At 37.0% G+C, this 19,551-nt stretch overlaps 1 protein-coding gene across 3 annotated transcripts in view; it reads right to left on the bottom strand.

Annotated features, from left to right (window-relative positions):
* LOC117342264 (inactive ubiquitin carboxyl-terminal hydrolase MINDY-4B-like) overlaps positions 1–19,551 on the bottom strand; it is a 41,118-nt gene that overhangs the window by 17,776 nt on the left and 3,791 nt on the right. For 2 of the 3 annotated variants that reach the window (XM_033904352.1, XM_033904355.1), the window contains exons 3-9: positions 17,439–17,456; positions 14,046–14,145; positions 11,817–11,890; positions 7,314–7,442; positions 5,742–5,836; positions 1,112–1,277; positions 494–559 (exon numbers count right to left, since the gene is read on the bottom strand). In XM_033904352.1, coding sequence (XP_033760243.1) covers positions 494–559; positions 1,112–1,277; positions 5,742–5,836; positions 7,314–7,442; positions 11,817–11,890; positions 14,046–14,145; positions 17,439–17,456 — 648 coding nt within the window. The remainder of the gene's footprint in view (positions 1–493; positions 560–1,111; positions 1,278–5,741; positions 5,837–7,313; positions 7,443–11,816; positions 11,891–14,045; positions 14,146–17,438; positions 17,457–19,551) is intronic. The other variant, XM_033904353.1, reaches the window with a different exon arrangement.

Raw genomic sequence — 19,551 nt, 5'->3', positions numbered from 1 at the left:
TAGAAACTCTTCATTGTCAATGATTATGGAATGTCTAAACATTCAAAGATGGACAGTCTGAACCAATTAGATAAGAAAACAATAGGAAGATAAAAATGTGTGTAGAACGTCACAGAAATGTAGTGAATGTATGAAACGCCAGAGCTGTCTTAGGTGATCAAATATGATTATATTCGGTGATTATGTCTTTATATGATGTAGTTATACCATTATATGTGGTGCTTTTTTCTTCATATTCGGTACGGTGGTTATATCCTTATATGCGGTAGACACATTCTTATATTCGGTAGATACGTCTTTATATTCGGTAGACATAACCTCGTATATTGCGAGTTCGAAACCGACGTGGGGCAGTTGCCAGGTACTGACCGTAGGCCGGTGGTTTTTCTCCGGGTACTCCGGCTTTCCTCCACCTCCAAACCTGTCACGCCCTTAAATGACCCTGGCTGTTAATGGGACGTTAAACAAAAACAAACCAAAACAGTATATTTACCTCTGTCCAGTGTCTGTTCATGAACATCTCCAAGTCCTTGTAGTTTTTGAATTCAAACAATAAAATCTAAAAGATAAAAGTTAATAAAATTAGAGAGAAATCAAGGAATAATATATGTATACTGATATTATAGTACAACTGTACTGTGACAGCATTACTGTTTACTGCTATCATAACACAAATTTGTTTTGTTAAAAGCATTGAGTATCAAATTCGAAATTCAAACAAGAAAATGATCAAAGGCACTGTATAGAAAGGCATACATAAGGCTGAATACTAATACATTAATTACAATTAATTTAATTTAATTTTGACTATAGAATATTTCTTTGAAAAAAATGACACAAAATAAATGGCACTAATGAGAAATAACTTATAAACCTTTTTGATTGCATGCATCTCCTCCATTAATTATGTTTGAAACCACCCGCAGTGTTAATATGGCTAATACTATATCTGTTGTTTCTTGTTGAAATCACTAAAAGTCACAATTCTCCATGTTGCCTAGTAACATGGTAAAAAACTTGACACTTTAATGATGAAGTTTATATGTAACTAAATAAAACGAGCTGCTACTGTAATGAATATTGAACAGTTGTGAAGTATATACACTGGTACCTTTTCTGTGATACCGTCGTCACGGCAACGATAATCGTTTGGGAAGCACCGGGCGACCTGTTGTAGACAGACACAGCAGCGACGGTTGTCACCTACTTTCCATAAAATTTGACACAAAGCTGATACCAGCGCACGCTTTCTCTCAAACTCATTTGGCTGAAGGGCACTAAAAACAAAGAAAAAACATGTTACTTATATACAATAGGTGTGTTACTATTATTTTAGTGATAATAATCTAAGTGACATCTTTATGAGTATTATTTTACCCGAAATATAACTTTAGGGGTAAAGATAGAAGGAAACAGACGGATATAACATGATATAACAATCTATTCCTGATCCATTTTTTCATTGTTTGTAACATCAACGGCATTACATGTAACTTTGAATCTATATCAGTATTCAAAGCATTCAGTTTGAGTAAATTGCCAAAATTATACACACATGTATATAAACATCAACTGCAATTTCAAAAGTCATGATAATTTCCCCTTTCCTGTAACATAAATCCTGATAATTTTGTTTTACTTTGAGCCAATGAAAGTTTTTATTTTGAGAAATGGCAGGATAAAAGATGTTTTATTAAGAGTTAGACATTCTAATGAATTATATTCACAGTATTAAATTCTACACGCTGTGGACAGCACTGTTGCTTACTCATGTTTTCTGTAAATGGACATTGTCACTGATGTGTAAAATATAATCAATTACATATTAAACATTTATAATCAAATCATCAGTACTGTCTATCAGAACAGGATGTATTGATACAATTCATGTACCTTATACGTTTGACTGATTTGTCCATGTATACAGTCTTTTTTTATGGTTCAGTGATTCCTGAATGTCTATTGTATGGCACAATTCTTTTCAATATTAGTCAATTAGTCACAGATTTCCTATGGAGATCTAGCTATAAGAGGGGTGATGGTGGAGTATTGTCTGGAGATCTAGCTATAAGAGGGGTGATGGTGGAGTATTGTCTGGAGATCTAGCTATAAGAGGGGTGATGGTGGAGTATCGTCTGGAGATCTAGCTATAAGAGGGGTGATGGTGGAGTATTGTCTGGAGATCTAGTTATAAGAGGGGTGATGGTGGAGTATTGTCTGGAGATCTAGCTATAAGAGGGGTGATGGTGGAGTATTGTCTGTAGATATAGCTATAAGAGGGGTGATGGTGGAGTATTGTCTGTAGATATAGCTATAAGAGGGGTGATGGTGGAGTATCGTCTGGAGATCTAGCTATAAGAGGGGTGATGGTGGAGTATTGTCTGGAGATCTAGCTATAAGAGGGGTGATGGTGGAGTATTGTCTGGAGATCTAGTTATAAGAGGGGTGATGGTGGAGTATTGTCTGGATATCTAGCTATAAGAGGGGTGATGGTGGAGTATTGTCTGGAGATCTAGGTATAAGAGGGGTGATGGTGGAGTATTGTCTGGAGATCTAGCTATAAGAGGGGTGATGGTGGAGTATTGTCTGGAGATCTAGTTATAACAGGGGTGATGGTGGAGTATTGTCTGGAGATCTAGCTATAAGAGGGGTGATGGTGGAGTATCGTCTGGAGATCTAGCTATAAGAGGGGTGATGGTGGAGTATCGTCTGGAGATCTAGCTATAAGAGGGGTGATGGTGGAGTATGGTCTGGAGATCTAGTTATAAGAGGGTGATGGTGGAGTATTGTCTGGAGATCTAGTTATAAGAGGGGTGATGGTGGAGTATTGTCTGGAGATCTAGTTATAAGAGGGGTGATGGTGGAGTATTGTCTGGAGATCTAGTTATAAGAGGGTGATGGTGGAGTATTGTCTGGAGATCTAGCTATAAGAGGGGTGATGGTGGAGTATTGTCTGGAGATCTAACTATAAGAGGGGTGATGGTGGAGTATTGTCTGGAGATCTAGCTATAAGAGGGGTGATGGTGGAGTATCGTCTGGAGATCTAGCTATAAGAGGGGTGATGGTGGAGTATCGTCTGGAGATCTAGTTATAAGAGGGGTGATGGTGGAGTATTGTCTGGAGATCTAGTTATAACAGGGGTGATGGTGGAGTATTGTCTGGAGATCTAGCTATAAGAGGGGTGATGGTGGAGTATTGTCTGGAGATCTAACTATAAGAGGGGTGATGGTGGAGTATTGTCTGGAGATCTAGTTATAAGAGGGGTGATGGTGGAGTATTGTCTGGAGATCTAGTTATAAGAGGGGTGATGGTGGAGTATTGTCTGGAGATCTAGCTATAAGAGGGGTGATTGTGGAGTATTGTCTGGAGATCTAGTTATAAGAGGGGTGATGGTGGAGTATCGTGGGGAGATCTAGTTATAAGAGGGGTGATGGTGGAGTATTGTCTGGAGATCTAGCTATAAGAGGGGTGATGGTGGAGTATTGTCTGGAGATCTAGCTATAAGAGGGTGATGGTGCAGTATTGTCTGGAGATCTAGTTATAAGAGGGGTGATGGTGGAGTATTGTCTGGAGATCTAGTTATAAGAGGGGTGATGGTGGAGTATTGTCTGGAGATCTAGTTATAAGAGGGGTGATGGTGGAGTATGGTCTGGAGATCTAGCTATAAGAGGGGTGATGGTGGAGTATTGTCTGGAGATCTAGCTATAAGAGGGGTGATGGTGGAGTATTGTCTGGAGATCTAGCTATAAGAGGGTGATGGTGGAGTATTGTCTGGAGATCTAGCTATAAGAGGGGTGATGGTGGAGTATTGTCTGGAGATCTAGCTATAAGAGGGGTGATGGTGGAGTATGGTCTGGAGATCTAGCTATAAGAGGGGTGATGGTGGAGTATTGTCTGGAGATCTAGCTATAAGAGGGGTGATGGTGGAGTATTGTCTGGAGATCTAGCTATAAGAGGGGTGATGGTGGAGTATTGTAGGGAGATCTAGCTATAAGAGGGGTGATGGTGGAGTATCGTCTGGAGATCTAGCTATAAGAGGGGTGATGGTGGAGTATTGTCTGGAGATCTAGCTATAAGAGGGGTGATAGTGGAGTATTGTCTGGAGATCTAGCTATAAGAGGGGTGATGGTGGAGTATCGTCTGGAGATCTAGTTATAAGAGGGGTGATGGTGGAGTATCGTCTGGAGATCTAGCTATAAGAGGGGTGATGGTGGAGTACTGTCTGCAGATCTATAGAAAAAAATCCTGCCGACAGATTGATCTCACCTCTAAATCAATTTTGACCAGATATATCAATTTACTATTATCTTGGTTCCATGATTAAATTTGAATTCTTTATGAGTTTGATATCACTAATATACATTTACTGGCGTACCGTCAGGATTTATAGCCACTTAGATCGTTACCATCAGCTTCAATACATTAATATCATGGGTACGTCAATGCTTTCTCCAGACGCTATATAGAAAGGTAGAAACAATGTATCTACTACCGTATCTATAGCGTGTGATATAGCATCTCATCTAATACCTAGATTGTCCCAATCAATGAATCTTTAACTCCAATTTAAATTGAAAATTAAAAACTTCCACTATGTATATACACAAATTAATTTTATTGTAGTTCGTGCAAAATAATCAATGTATTAGGGTAAGCATTCGTGTATAAACACACATATAACAAATATGATATGGATTTAGGGGTAGATCTGTTAATGGGTTAGATACATATCCTGGTACATATTGTATGTCTACAATACATATACAGTATGTTTACTTTATCAGTTTGTGGTGAGTAGTGTACATAATTCAATATTAAAATTGAAATACTAATTATTTTTATCATACTCAAGTAAATAATAGTTGTCTAATGTCCGAGTCTAAATGTTTTAATGCATGATAAATTCTGTATTGAAGCTAGCATGAATCTAAAATATGTTATAATAAGTTAACAATGGTCTGGATCAGCAGTACAATGAATGTACAGTAATACGACTACTGACATGGCAGTGAGGTACTGCAAATTGTGTCGGTCTCTAAACCTGAGATTAACACAAGATATAGATACTGAATTACTATACTTATATGGTCCAAATATCACAACACTATCTTAGTATGTATCCATGATGAACTAAACTGAGGGGTTCATGAGGTACATAACGTATCTTGTACATAAACATTTTTTATTTACCAAGTGGTCAAGTGTCATGATGTTTGACCCTTTAACCTTGAACGATGACCACACAAACTTGATAAGAGTAACCCTAACCTTAGGGACTTTCTAAAGCCGAAGTTTTATATCACGGTGTATCGTCATGGTAAAGTTGGCCCTCTGTGAGGACCTTAAATGTGTATTTTTTGACAGTATATTATTGATTCAATTTTTACAAGCAACGACCTTGAACTTGACATTAGAAATTTTTAAATCACTATTGCACATCCTCATATCACAGTGTAACATCATGTAAAGTTTCAAAAAGTAATTGGCCTTCTGAATTTTTAGATAATCTCCAGAAGCAAAAGTTACGATGGACAATCAGAAGGACAGACAGACGGACGGACCACGGACCACGGACCGACGAAGGGTATTTTGAGTAGGCAACCATCAGATGATGGTGTGCTAAAACAATATAGTAAACTGTAGAGAGACACACTACAGTGTAGACTTCACATTAAATTAGGACACGAAAATGTGTTGGAGTGAAACCGTGTAAAAGTATTGGGGGTCCACACAATACTTACCTTCTTATAAGGGCAAGTGAAGCAAACTGACGATCAAAAATGAGACTCTTTAAGAGATAGGCCTGTATAGCTAAGACCAGGCCGCGCGAGCCGCTCTGTAAGTCAAGGGAGTAAGCCGTGTAACAGTTAATCATTAACAGAAACAGTACCCATAATTGATTCCATTTCAGTGACAGAAAGCTTTTTATGTTAATCATGTTATTTTGTTAAAATTTCGTCAAATGTAATCATTTTTCATGTGTGTAAAGGTATACATAGTGAGGTCACCTGGGTCAGTTGCAGTTTCTTCCCACAATACATGTAGGAGCTTTTTCTTGTTTCCATTTTGGATGATTAGTATAAACATACTGTATAACAAGAAATGTTCCTGTGTACTTTTTTTCGTGGTTTGGAGCTTTTAAATTAATTTGTGGGTACAAAATTTCGTGGTTACCCCAATTTTTTTTTTTTTGCAACAATAATTCAACAATTATGATACGAATATTACAACAATATTCATTGTATTGAAGACAAGTTTGTATACAATAAATGTATCATGTCATACAGTGTAATTTGTTTTGGAAATCATTGTAAAAAAAGGTTTATAGTTTTATGATTTTTTTATGCAATCTGCATAGATTAAATTGTAGGCAAATGCAATGGATGAACAGAAATTCCCAATCTGCTATCGGTTCATGGTGCTGGTATCAATTAAGGGTACTGTGGAATTATACCTGACATATTATTAAGCTGAAAGAAACAGAAGGCTAAAATTCTACCACCAATCATTAAAAATATTAATAATCAATATAAATCTATATTAAGAAGACAATTTACCTGATATGGAAGTAGATAAGAAAATAATTGATTTACCCATGTTACTATATATTAGACAGTGTGCCTGTGTTTAGATGACTTTCCATTTTTCTGGGTGTTCATTAGTTAAGGGTACATGTTACCTTGATTAAACATGTCAATTTCTCTTTCAAAAGAATTTTAATGCAATATTTGCTTAAAATCATAAAAAAAAAGATATTTCTTACTGATTGGTAAATTCAGACTCAATCAATTCTTTTATGACTGGTTTAAAATTCTAACTTTTAAAACAGTTTTAAGATATCAAAACATTTAAGTAGCATGCATCCTTTAAGAGAAGATGACTGAGAATATGTTAAATCTCAGGAATCCATTCCTTCTTCTATAACCCAGCAGAATATTTTAACAATACCTCAATAAAGATTGTTATCGAGAATAGTTAGTTTAACATTACTCTTCATTTTAACAAAACCCCAATAAAGATTGTTATCGAGAATAGTTAGTTTAATGTTACTCTATATTTTAACAATACCCCAATAAAGATTGTTATCGAGAATAGTTAGTTTAACATTACTCTATATTTTAACAAAACCCCAATAAAGATTGTTATCGAGAATAGTTAGTTTAACATTACTCTATATTTCTATTGTTTTGATTACCAAAGGATTCTATACATTATTGCTGAAGTTCTATAGGAACATTATAGTAAAGTTTGTTATTAAATATAAATTCAAACCTATCCCGAGTGTCTGTAATTAGATATAAATTCAAACCTACCCTGAGTGTTTGTAATCCAAAGGAAAAAGGTCCAGAAATATCATAGAAATTGACGGTGGATTTCTTCCATTCTGTGGAGAAGAAGTGGACCTGGCTCGCCCAAGATCCAAAAATCATGTGTTTCAACGACTGGAACAAAAACATAGAGTAGATTAAAAATGTCTATCAGCGACCTGAAATATTCCTGGATAAAACGGTTTATTTTAGGGGTAAGGGGTTAAGGGGGTAAGGGGGTAAGGTTGGGGGTGAAGAGGTTTTGTGTGACACTATGTGACACATATAAACTTGTATTTAATCTTACGGCTCTGATTCTCTTGATTGAGGTAAGGGGTAAGGGGGTAAGGTTGGGGGTGAAGAGGTTTTGTGTGACACTATGTGACACATATAAACTTGTATTTAATCTTATGGTTCTGATTCTCTTGATTGACAGCTAGGACCTAGAGATGTATTTCAGAAGAAACAGAGCCTGGTGATGAACACACCTTCTATTTTATTGGAGTAATGGATCAATGTTACAACAGGAAGTCCAGGCTTATACGAAATGTCTCATTGATTTTCCAGAATGTTGAACCTAATATGTAGGTAAAAGTTCAATGACTTGGCCAAACCCACATAAAACAGGGTCAATTAGCTGATATTTCTAAGGTAGATAATTAACAAAAAAATAATTAGTGTCATCTAATTAATTTTATTTCTCGACTCTAAACAGATATACATAATACATACACTGTATTATACAGTTCTGTACTACAGTTGTTCTGTCAATTGGCCTGCTTTACTTATGGTAAATATAATAAGTTAATTAACCAATAATTTGTTAAGTGACGTGCACTTTAGGAAACATCATTAACTGGTTTGGGTTAAACGACAGCTCAACAAATTCCCAGAAAACAGACGAGTTATGAGCAATAGTCATAGCCTGCCTATACCAGTAAATGTTCTTACGGCAGTACATCCTTACTAACTAGTATTGTCCTTAACTGTCCTTATCTACAGTAAGTCCTGACTACTGTCCTTATCTACAGTAAGTCCTGACTACTAGTACTGTCCTTATCTACAGTAAGTCCTGACTACTGTCCTTATCTACAGTAAGTCCTGACTACTGTCCTTATCTACAGTAAGTCCTGACTACTGTCCTTATCTACAGTAAGTCCTGACTACTGTCCTTATCTACAGTAAGTCCTGACTACTGTCCTTACCTACAGTAAGTCCTGACTACTAGTACTGTCCTTATCTACAGTAAGTCCTGACTACTGTCCTTATCTACAGTAAGTCCTGACTACTGTCCTTATCTACAGTAAGTCCTGACTACTGTCCTTATCTACAGTAAGTCCTGACTACTAGTACTGTCCTTATCTACAGTAAGTCCTGACTACTGTCCTTATCTACAGTAAGTCCCGACTACTGTCCTTATCTACAGTAAGTCCTGACTACTGTCCTTATCTACAGTAAGTCCTGACTACTAGTACTGTCCTTATCTACAGTAAGTCCTGACTACTGTCCTTATCTACAGTAAGTCCTGACTACTGTCCTTATCTACAGTAAGTCCTGACTACTAGTACTGTCCTTATCTACAGTAAGTCCTGACTACTGTCCTTATCTACAGTAAGTCCTGACTACTGTCCTTATCTACAGTAAGTCCTGACTACTGTCCTTATCTACAGTAAGTCCTGACTACTAGTACTGTCCTTATCTACAGTAAGTCCTGACTACTGTCCTTATCTACAGTAAGTCCTGACTACTGTCCTTATCTGCAGTAAGTCCTGACTACTGTCCTTATCTACAGTAAGTCCTGACTACTGTCCTTATCTACAGTAAGTCCTGACTACTGTCCTTATCTACAGTAAGTCCTGACTACTGTCCTTATCTACAGTAAGTCCTGACTACTGTCCTTATCTACAGTAAGTCCCGACTACTGTCCTTATCTACAGTAAGTCCCGACTACTGTCCTTATCTACAGTAAGTCCTGACTACTGTCCTTATCTACAGTAAGTCCTGACTACTGTCCTTATCTACAGTAAGTCCTGACTACTAGTACTGTCCTTATCTACAGTAAGTCCTGACTACTAGTACTGTCCTTATCTACAGTAAGTCCTGACTACTGTCCTTATCTACAGCAAGTCCTGACTACTGTCCTTATCTACAGTAAGTCCTGACTACTGTCCTTATCTACAGTAAGTCCTGACTACTGTCCTTATCTACAGTAAGTCCTGACTACTGTCCTTATCTACAGTAAGTCCTGACTACTGTCCTTATCTACAGTAAGTCCTGACTACTGTCCTTATCTACAGTAAGTCCTGACTACTGTCCTTATCTACAGTAAGTCCTGACTACTGTCCTTATCTACAGTAAGTCCTGACTACTAGTACTGTCCTTATCTACAGTAAGTCCTGACTACTGTCCTTATCTACAGTAAGTCCTGACTACTAGTACTGTCCTTATCTACAGTAAGTCCTGACTACTGTCCTTATCTACAGTAAGTCCTGACTACTAGTACTGTCCTTATCTACAGTAAGTCCCTGACTACTGTCCTTATCTACAGTAAGTCCTGACTACTGTCCTTATCTACAGTAAGTCCTGACTACTGTCCTTATCTACAGTAAGTCCTGACTACTGTCCTTATCTACAGTAAGTCCTGACTACTGTCCTTATCTACAGTAAGTCCTGACTACTGTCCTTATCTACAGTAAGTCCTGACTACTGTCCTTATCTACAGTAAGTCCTGACTACTGTACTTATCTACAGTAAGTCCTGACTACTGTCCTTATCTACAGTAAGTCCTGACTACTAGTACTGTCCTTATCTACAGTAAGTCCTGACTACTAGTACTGTCCCTATCTACAGTAAGTCCTGACTACTGTCCTTATCTACAGTAAGTCCTGACTACTGTCCTTATCTACAGTAAGTCCTGACTACTGTCCTTATCTACAGTAAGTCCTGACTACTGTCCTTATCTACAGTAAGTCCTGACTACTGTCCTTATCTACAGTAAGTCCTGACTACTGTCCTTATCTACAGTAAGTCCTGACTACTGTCCTTATCTACAGTAAGTCCTGACTACTGTCCTTATCTACAGTAAGTCCTGACTACTGTCCTTATCTACAGTAAGTCCTGACTACTGTCCTTATCTACAGTAAGTCCTGACTACTGTCCTTATCTACAGTAAGTCCTGACTACTGTCCTTATCTACAGTAAGTCCTGACTACTGTCCTTATCTACAGTAAGTCCTGACTACTAGTACTGTCCTTATCTACAGTAAGTCCTGACTACTGTCCTTATCTACAGTAAGTCCTGACTACTAGTACTGTCCTTATCTACAGTAAGTCCTGACTACTGTCCTTATCTACAGTAAGTCCTGACTACTAGTACTGTCCTTATCTACAGTAAGTCCTGACTACTGTCCTTATCTACAGTAAGTCCTGACTACTAGTACTGTCCTTATCTACAGTAAGTCCTGACTACTGTCCTTATCTACAGTAAGTCCTGACTACTGTCCTTATCTACAGTAAGTCCTGACTACTGTCCTTATCTACAGTAAGTCCTGACTACTGTCCTTATCTACAGTAAGTCCTGACTACTGTCCTTATCTACAGTAAGTCCTGACTACTAGTACTGTCCTTATCTACAGTAAGTCCTGCTACTGTCCTTATCTACAGTAAGTCCTGACTACTGTCCTTATCTACAGTAAGTCCTGACTACTGTCCTTATCTACAGTAAGTCCTGACTACTGTCCTTATCTACAGTAAGTCCTGACTACTGTCCTTATCTACAGTAAGTCCTGACTACTAGTACTGTCCCTTATCTACAGTAAGTCCTGACTACTGTCCTTATCTACAGTAAGTCCTGACTACTAGTACTGTCCTTATCTACAGTAAGTCCTGACTACTGTCCTTATCTACAGTAAGTCCTAACTACTGTCCTTATCTACAGTAAGTCCTGACTACTAGTACTGTCCTTATCTACAGTAAGTCCTGACTACTGTCCTTATCTACAGTAAGTCCTGACTACTAGTACTGTCCTTATCTACAGTAAGTCCTGACTACTGTCCTTATCTACAGTAAGTCCTGACTACTAGTACTGTCCTTATCTACAGTAAGTCCTGACTACTGTCCTTATCTACAGTAAGTCCTGACTACTGTCCTTATCTACAGTAAGTCCTGACTACTAGTACTGTGTCACTTGTACACTTGAATGTTGACATGTTCTAACAGTAATAAATCATTTACCATTAAAACAGCTATAATTGCCCACACGAGACAAATGTTCTATGGAAAATTTTGAAATTGATTTTGTATTTTTTTTGCGGGTGTCTCTATTAAAAACTACATAATGTGTTATTCGAGTGTTTTAGTTTTCTTATCATGTGTTCCTTAAGAGATTTAACACTTAAGCTGCATTTGGTTCCCTGAACCTATACCAGCAGACTGATGTCTGAACACTCAGACCACGAAGCTGAGTTAGTACTGGACAAGGAATCTTTTTTTTCTCACTAGTATAACTTACCACAGCTGTTTCCACAGTGATAGGTGTTCCCCCGATTAAGTGACGACTCCCAGACATTGGTCGAATTGTATTCCCTAAAATATGTTCAAACATGATAAAATTATTATAAGGTTAATATTTCAAGCCATTTCATCCGTAGAAAACAATATGGCAAGTACTGGCTTTAGAAAACAATACGGTACTGGCCGTAGAAAACAATACGGTACTGGCCGTAGAAAACAATATGGTACTGGCCGTAGAAAACAATATGGTACTGGCCGTAGAAAACAATACGGTACTGGCCGTAGAAAACAATACGGTACTGGCTGTAGAAAACAATATGGTACTTGCTGTAGAAAACAATATGGTACTTGCTGTAGAAAACAATATGGTACTGGCCGTAGAAAACAATATGGTACTGGCCGTAGAAAACAATATGGTACTGGCCGTAGAAACCAATATGGTACTGGCCATAGAAAACAATATGGTACTGGCCGTAGAAAACAATATATGGTACTGGCTGTAGAAAACAATATGGTACTGGCCGTAGAAAACAATATGGTACTGGCCGTAGACAAAAAAATATGGTACTGGCCGTAGAAAAAGATATACTGAAACTGCAATTAGCAAAATCATAATTTAGTGGAAATGATATTAGCTAAAATAAAATGACTGCTAAACTTTTATTGTATACAGTATATATATGTATTCATTGCACAGCTGACAGCTGGAATTCTAAGTTTGAATGTAAATTGCTTCCGTGAACCAACTACTTGGAAACTTTGGAGCAACTTGAGCCAAGGGACAATAAACTTAATCAGGAATGTGAAGATTTTTACTGAGGTTTGATTAGCTACAAGTAGCCACTGGCCGAGTTTACCAATACAGGGTTAATATACTCAAGGGCTCTTGTAAGTACAGAGTACACCACTTCAAACGCTGTTTGAGGAGCTTTATAAAATGTCAACAAATCTCTCAGACAAAATCAGAATATCTGTTGACTGTTATCAAGGCTGAACGTGTATTGGGCAAGACAGAAGGATGAAAACTCAGCTTGTGTACTCATCATAAATCTTCTAATTCTATAATTACTCAAATGACTCGAGGAATTTAGGATTTCCACAAAAGTATTTTGTTTGTTGATCTTTCTCTATTTTTCAAATATACTAAATTGTCCACTCTTCTGCCAAGCTTTCTGTGCCATGTACCTTAATTCTTCTCCGACTTCCTTTTTACATAAATGGCACTGTTTTTCTTCCCCATATGATACTGCTTTTTCAAAGGTTGAATTCAGGATTCATATCAACCATTCTGAAGATAAATCAGCCAAAATCTTGACTGCACTTTAGAACAGGAGGACCCTGTTTACATTAAATATGTTGTGATGATACCAGGTTTTGGGTTGGAGTTTTAAATAGTTTGCCTCTAATAGCATAACATAATTTCCTTTTCTATAGAGACTTTTGAAATTTTTCTAGTCCTGATTTACTCAATAACAAGAGGCCCATTGGCCTTAACAGTCACCTGAGTTTGAAATATATCTGTAAATTTGACCCTTTTTGATCCTGCCCACCAGCCCCTGGTGGCCAATAATTGCGTACCAGCAAACTGCCTTCCAAAACTGCTAATTCCAATAGAAATGACACAAATGATCGATAGTCAAAAATGTGATTTCCTTATGTAAACTACAGTAAAGGGTACCTCCTCCCAAGAGGCAAACATGACACCCGAGGATCATGAAATTCACAATTTTGGTAAAGCACCTTATGACTCTTCCACCTATAAAAAGTATTTGATTCTACCTTATATGGGTCTTGAGAAGATTCTTTTTGAAATTTAAGCTAATTTGACCCTTTTTGGCCCCGCCCATCAGCCCCTAGGGGTCAATCAGGGCCAACATGTGCATAACCTCAAACTGTCATCCCATGCTGGTAATGTTAACCAGGTTAGAATGAATTCCAATAGAAATGGTAAAGGACCTTTTAAGACCTTTCTATCTGTGAAGAGTATCTGATTCTACCATATCTGGAAGTTGAGAAGATTTTTGAATTTTCAATCAATTTTATCTTTTTTTGGCCTGCCTCTCAGGCCCCTGGAGAGCGGGGACCATATAATTCACAATTTTGGTTCACATTTGTTCATGACGGACAGACTACACTGGACAAAAGGCATGCAATCACAATAGGTCAACTGAGACTTTGTCTCAGATGACCAAAAGAGTAAATCATAAAATTCACCAACACTACTGACCTAACTTGACTTTGACTTCAGGCCAGCTCTCAACATAAAACGTCTTCACCCGCTGAGGACTTTGGACATTCTTCTTGGCATCAAGAAATTTGACTTTTCTCTGAAGAAGAAGAAAGTAAAATAAATAAAATGAAAAAAAATACATATATATATCACAAACCGCAAATTACACTAAATATAGTTTAATATAAGGAGTGATTATAAATGTGTCCACCCTGAGGATCAGACATGTTGATTTTTGTGAATGAGATGAAGATTTTACACATGGTGATGGTAAACTACATGGAGAAAACCAAAGGTACCACCCAGTCAAACACCAAGACAATTATTCTGATCCACACCTGGGTAACTTAACATTGAAATATCTCCCCAGAAACTGTTCAGGGATCACATCTTGAGAATAAAGGGCGTATCTCACTGGCCTGGAGACTAACTGGCGACCTACTGGCGACTAACCGAGTCTCCATGGAGTCGCGGGAGAATCGAAAATGTTCGATTTTTTAGGAGACTTTTTTTAGTCTCCAGTAGGTCTCCAGCAAGTCTCGGCGACGTCTCCGAGACGTCCCTGCAACGTCGCCGCAACTGATGGAGATTGATTTTGTCCGCAACTAGAGAGACGTTTTCGCAACGTTGCGGAGACGTCTCCGCGACGTCTCCGAGACCTAATAAAGACTAATAAGACTGAGGAGACCTTGCGGCGACCTTGCGACGACGTCTCCGCAACGTGTCCGCAACGCTGCTTGACGTATTTCAGAGACCACGTGACACACCCCAAGCTCAAATCGCCGATACTGCCGTGACTAATTATAAGGAGACGTCTCAGCGAGGTTTCCGCGACATCCCGGCGACTTTTCTTGCAAATTGATCGTCAACATCTCGGAAGTCGCCTTGATGTCGTCTTGGTGAGGAGTGCACGACATTTTTTTCTCCTGAGTCGCCGCACAGTCGCGGCAATCGCGGCGACGTCTCCACCAGTGAGATACGCCCTTAAAATTTTTGTTTGTGATAAAATAGCTAAACCAATAAAGAATTACTAAATTTTCTTTTTTTTTTAATATGAAGGTTGCACTATCATGAAGAACAGAATGAAACAACATATTGTACCATGATGTAGTAAAATAGTGGACTGAAGCTGTTTGTACAATTATTTAATTATGATGAAAGGGCAAAATCTCTGGATGATTTTTCATTTCAAGTGTGCTAGATTTATAAAATGACTAAAACTAACATTTTATGCATGCTAAAATTTTATGAGTTATAATAAAAGTATAATAAATTTCAAGACTTTTATGTGGGAGGTATGTGTTTACACCACACAAAATAGACATGTGTATCAATATCGTGTACCAGGAACAATACCGTCACAAAAATTACATTAATAATAAATCAAATTCAAATGAAAACAACATAAATTCTGATACGGAAGTAGATAGCGGATCAATAGGATTAAACTATTCAATGTTTGTACATCAGTTTTATTGCTTTTCATGATAAAAATGTAATAATGTAAAATATATATGGTACTCCGTCTAAATCCTAATGTGTACAGGCCTTATAACAATACAGTACTGTGGATTTCTGGGCATGACAGCAATAATTTTCCCAATCATGATGTAGTTCAACAGTAGCGCAGATTTACCATTACCATCGCTAAAATATACTGACATTTACCAATACAATATTTATGCCGTATATGACAGATATTGATGGGTGTTCTGTCATTTTTTATATCTATGTCAACTTCATGGGAACCTGTTGATATTTCTCACTGTGATGAATTTTTTTTTTATTAAATTTGGTAAGAGAAAAAATCATTTTATAACAAAGTTGCTTAATTTCAAAAGTTTATAAAAACAAGTATGCTGGGTATTACTAAAGCGATACATGTCCCCTACCGGACAGTGACCTTGACCTTGATCCAAAAACCCTGAAACTTCAACTTGATCTGTAGCTATTCATCCTGAAGTAACATACCAAGTCTAACAAATGTATGTTAAACTAAATTATAGATGAAGGTAAGGGCCATAACTCTTCCAAAAATAAGTCAAGCGGAGCAAAAGTTTAAGTTGATCTGTAGCTACTCATACTGAAGTTACATACCAACTTTCACCAACACACGGTACGTACCTCACGAAGTTACTATTCTCGATTCATGAGAAATATCAGGCCTAAACACTGTGTTTTGCTGGAATTTCATTGTCTTCATTATTTTCTTGGTTGACTGTGATTATTATAATCAATGGGCATGTATTATTATTGCTAAGATATTTATCATATAATAGTATACCACTAAAATAAGCATGTTTCCATATATTTACAGGAAATCTCATGAGTTTTATATGGAAAAGTGTTGTTTTGATTGTCAGCATAATGTGGTGCTCAAGCAAACACAACCAACAGTGAGGATGACCAGCCATGTAATATATCATAACCTCAATACAGACCATATCATTATACACCACATTATGTAGATCAGGGCCCAGTTGTTCAAAAGGTGATTAGCTTAATCATTTGATTAGGTGAACATTTGATTTCTCATTTGTTGCAAAACCTGTGAGTATATCATCTTTAAGTTAAGCCAGTTGGAAGAGAATTAAAAATTACAGAATTTCGTAAAGTTTTGTCAAGTTAGTTCTACCAGAAATTATAATACCAGGATTTGAAAGATGTTGTTAAAATGTGATTAGCCTAATCACCTTTTGAACAACTGGGCCCTGGTGGTGGCCAGCGAAGGGCCATGTTCAGATGACCATACATGTACATGCTTTACGGAATCTACCCCAGAAGGAGATATAGTAACAAATTATGGATGGATCTGAGGCTAATGAACATATTTAACACAAAAGCCGTTCAATCTGCACCCACTGCCAAAAAGGCATACTGTAATTACCTGCATATTGCCCGCAGGCTATACATTTCAAAATGCTGAAAAATGCCTTCTGAGGGCTATCTGATGAAGCGGGCTTTCTGCCAAAATGTTTTCTAAAACCATATAAGTATCATATCAGCAGACTTTGAATTATAAACCCAATATTTTGCAGTGTGCAGGCAATCTACAGGAGCAGGCAATATGCAGGAAATTACGGTATAAGAGATATGTTCTGATTGGCTTGGAAAAAAAAATCCTGTTGTAGTCATAAGCACCGAGGTCAACTGAACATGATCCCCTCATATAATGATTACCAGGTAGTGTATAATGGTGATCTGTATATTAATCTGATTGGAAATAGCAATCGGACAAGGTGAGACAAATTGATACATCAGCCACAACCACAGGGTAGTGATAGGAGACACACAAAAATTGTCAGACGGAAGTACACTTGTGGGAGGAAGACAAATTCAGACATGATTTTGGGAAAATATCTGTGATACACGAGGGAGTTGAATACTTACAACCGACGATTCCTCCACCTAACGGTGTAAATATACTCAATTTAAGGTGTAAACATTAGTTTTATTGGAGTTGTGAGAATTCTGATTTGATCAATCAAAACATAAAATTTAGTTTTATCATCTTAATGGAGTAGATATTATAGTTGTGTCATCCCTAGTGTAAAAATTATAGTTTTATCCTTCGGAAATGTTAGAAAATTAGTTACTGCATGGTTCACAAGGATACAATGTACAAATTTACCTGTACTGTAAATAGGTTTACAGCAATAAAATTTACCTGTCTGGTAATAAAACCAGGATACAATATACAGATTTACCTGTATGGTAACCAGGATACAATATACAAATTTACCTGTACTGTAAATAGGTTTACAGCAATAAAATTTACCTGTCTGGTAATAAAACCAGGATACAATATACAGATTTACCTGTACTGTAAATAGGTTTACAGCAATAAAATTTACCTGTGTGGTAATATAACCAGGATACAATTTACAAATTTACCTGTACTGTAAATAGGTTTACAGCAATAAAATTTACCTGTATGGTAATATAACCAGGATACAATTTACAAATTTACCTGTACTGTAAATAGGTTTACAGCAATAAGAATTACCTGTCAGGTAACCTGAGGATACAATATACAAATTTACCTGTCAGGTAACCAGGGGATACAATATACAGATTTACCTGTACTGTAAATAGGTTTACAGCAATAAAATTTACCTGTATGGTAATATAACCAGGATACAATATACAGATTTACCTGTACTGTAAATAGGTTTACAGCAATAAAATTTACCTGTATGGTAATATAACCAGGATACAATATACAGATTTACCTGTACTGTAAACAGGTTTACAGCAATAAAATTTACATGTATGGTAATATAAGCAGGATACAATATACAGATTTACCTGTACTGTAAACAGGTTTACAGCAATAAAATTTACCTGTCAGGTAACCTGAGGATGCAATATACAAATTTACCAGTACTTTTAGCAGATTTACAGCAATAAAATTTACCTGTCTGGTTACCAGGGATACAATATTCAAAGTTGGAAAGAGAAATATCACCTAATCAGACCAAACATCCACTTGGATCTGAACACACTGCTAACACTTTAAATGAACTGCTTCTGTGCACAGTAATGCATCAAAATGGACGTTCTTTACCCAACACACGTCCTAGACCCATATTTTCAATCAAACTCCCAGAGAGCACATGCAATGTTTTCATCACAAAAGTTTTGAAAGCTGTTGTCAATAATGTCATGTATGTGTTAATATATATATGCTCATAGATTTTTAATCAATATTTTCCAGAATTTTCATGAAAATTTAATTAAGGCCGTCATGGTTACAATTGGCTCCATTGAAATACCTGGGCCACTGACTTATTGGGAGACAATACCACGACACAGGTGATTGAGTGTTTCCAACTGTAGCTAATTCTATTGGTCCCTAGGGGAAACAGCTTGACAAATTGCAAACCTATTAATTATAATAACTTGGCACTCTCGTAAAAGTATACACATTTTATAGTCACATGATATGTGTAAAGTTTACAATAATGGCAATTACGAAAATACTTCCTTCAGTTCATCAAGTGCTGCCATTATCAGAGAGTGGAATTTATTCGACACAGAAATGCTAAAAACCATTCAGTGTAGCACAGACTTTATCATTTGATTCTGATTTCAAACCAAGTTAATCATGTATTATTGAAATATTCTAACATCAAAGGGCTAGGTGTTTCAGTTAAGTATCATTACAACCAGTTTATTACTCAGGATGAATTATACATTATAGAGTACACATGACATCCTGTATACATTATAGAGTACACATGACATCCTGTATACATTATAGAGTACACATGACATCCTGTATACATTATAGAGTACACATGACGTCCTGTATACATTATAGAGTACACATGACATCCTGTATACATTATAGAGTACACATGACGTCCTGTATACATTATAGAGTACACATGACGTCCTGTATACATTATAGAGTACACATGACATCCTGTATACATTATAGAGTACACATGACGTCCTGTATACATTATAGAGTACACATGACGTCCTGTATACATTATAG

This window comes from Pecten maximus, chromosome 14, assembly GCF_902652985.1.
Source record: "Pecten maximus chromosome 14, xPecMax1.1, whole genome shotgun sequence".
NCBI classification, from domain to species: Eukaryota; Metazoa; Mollusca; class Bivalvia; order Pectinida; family Pectinidae; genus Pecten; species Pecten maximus.
Note: the sequence above shows the minus strand (reverse complement) of the source record. Positions and strands in the feature narration are given on the sequence as shown.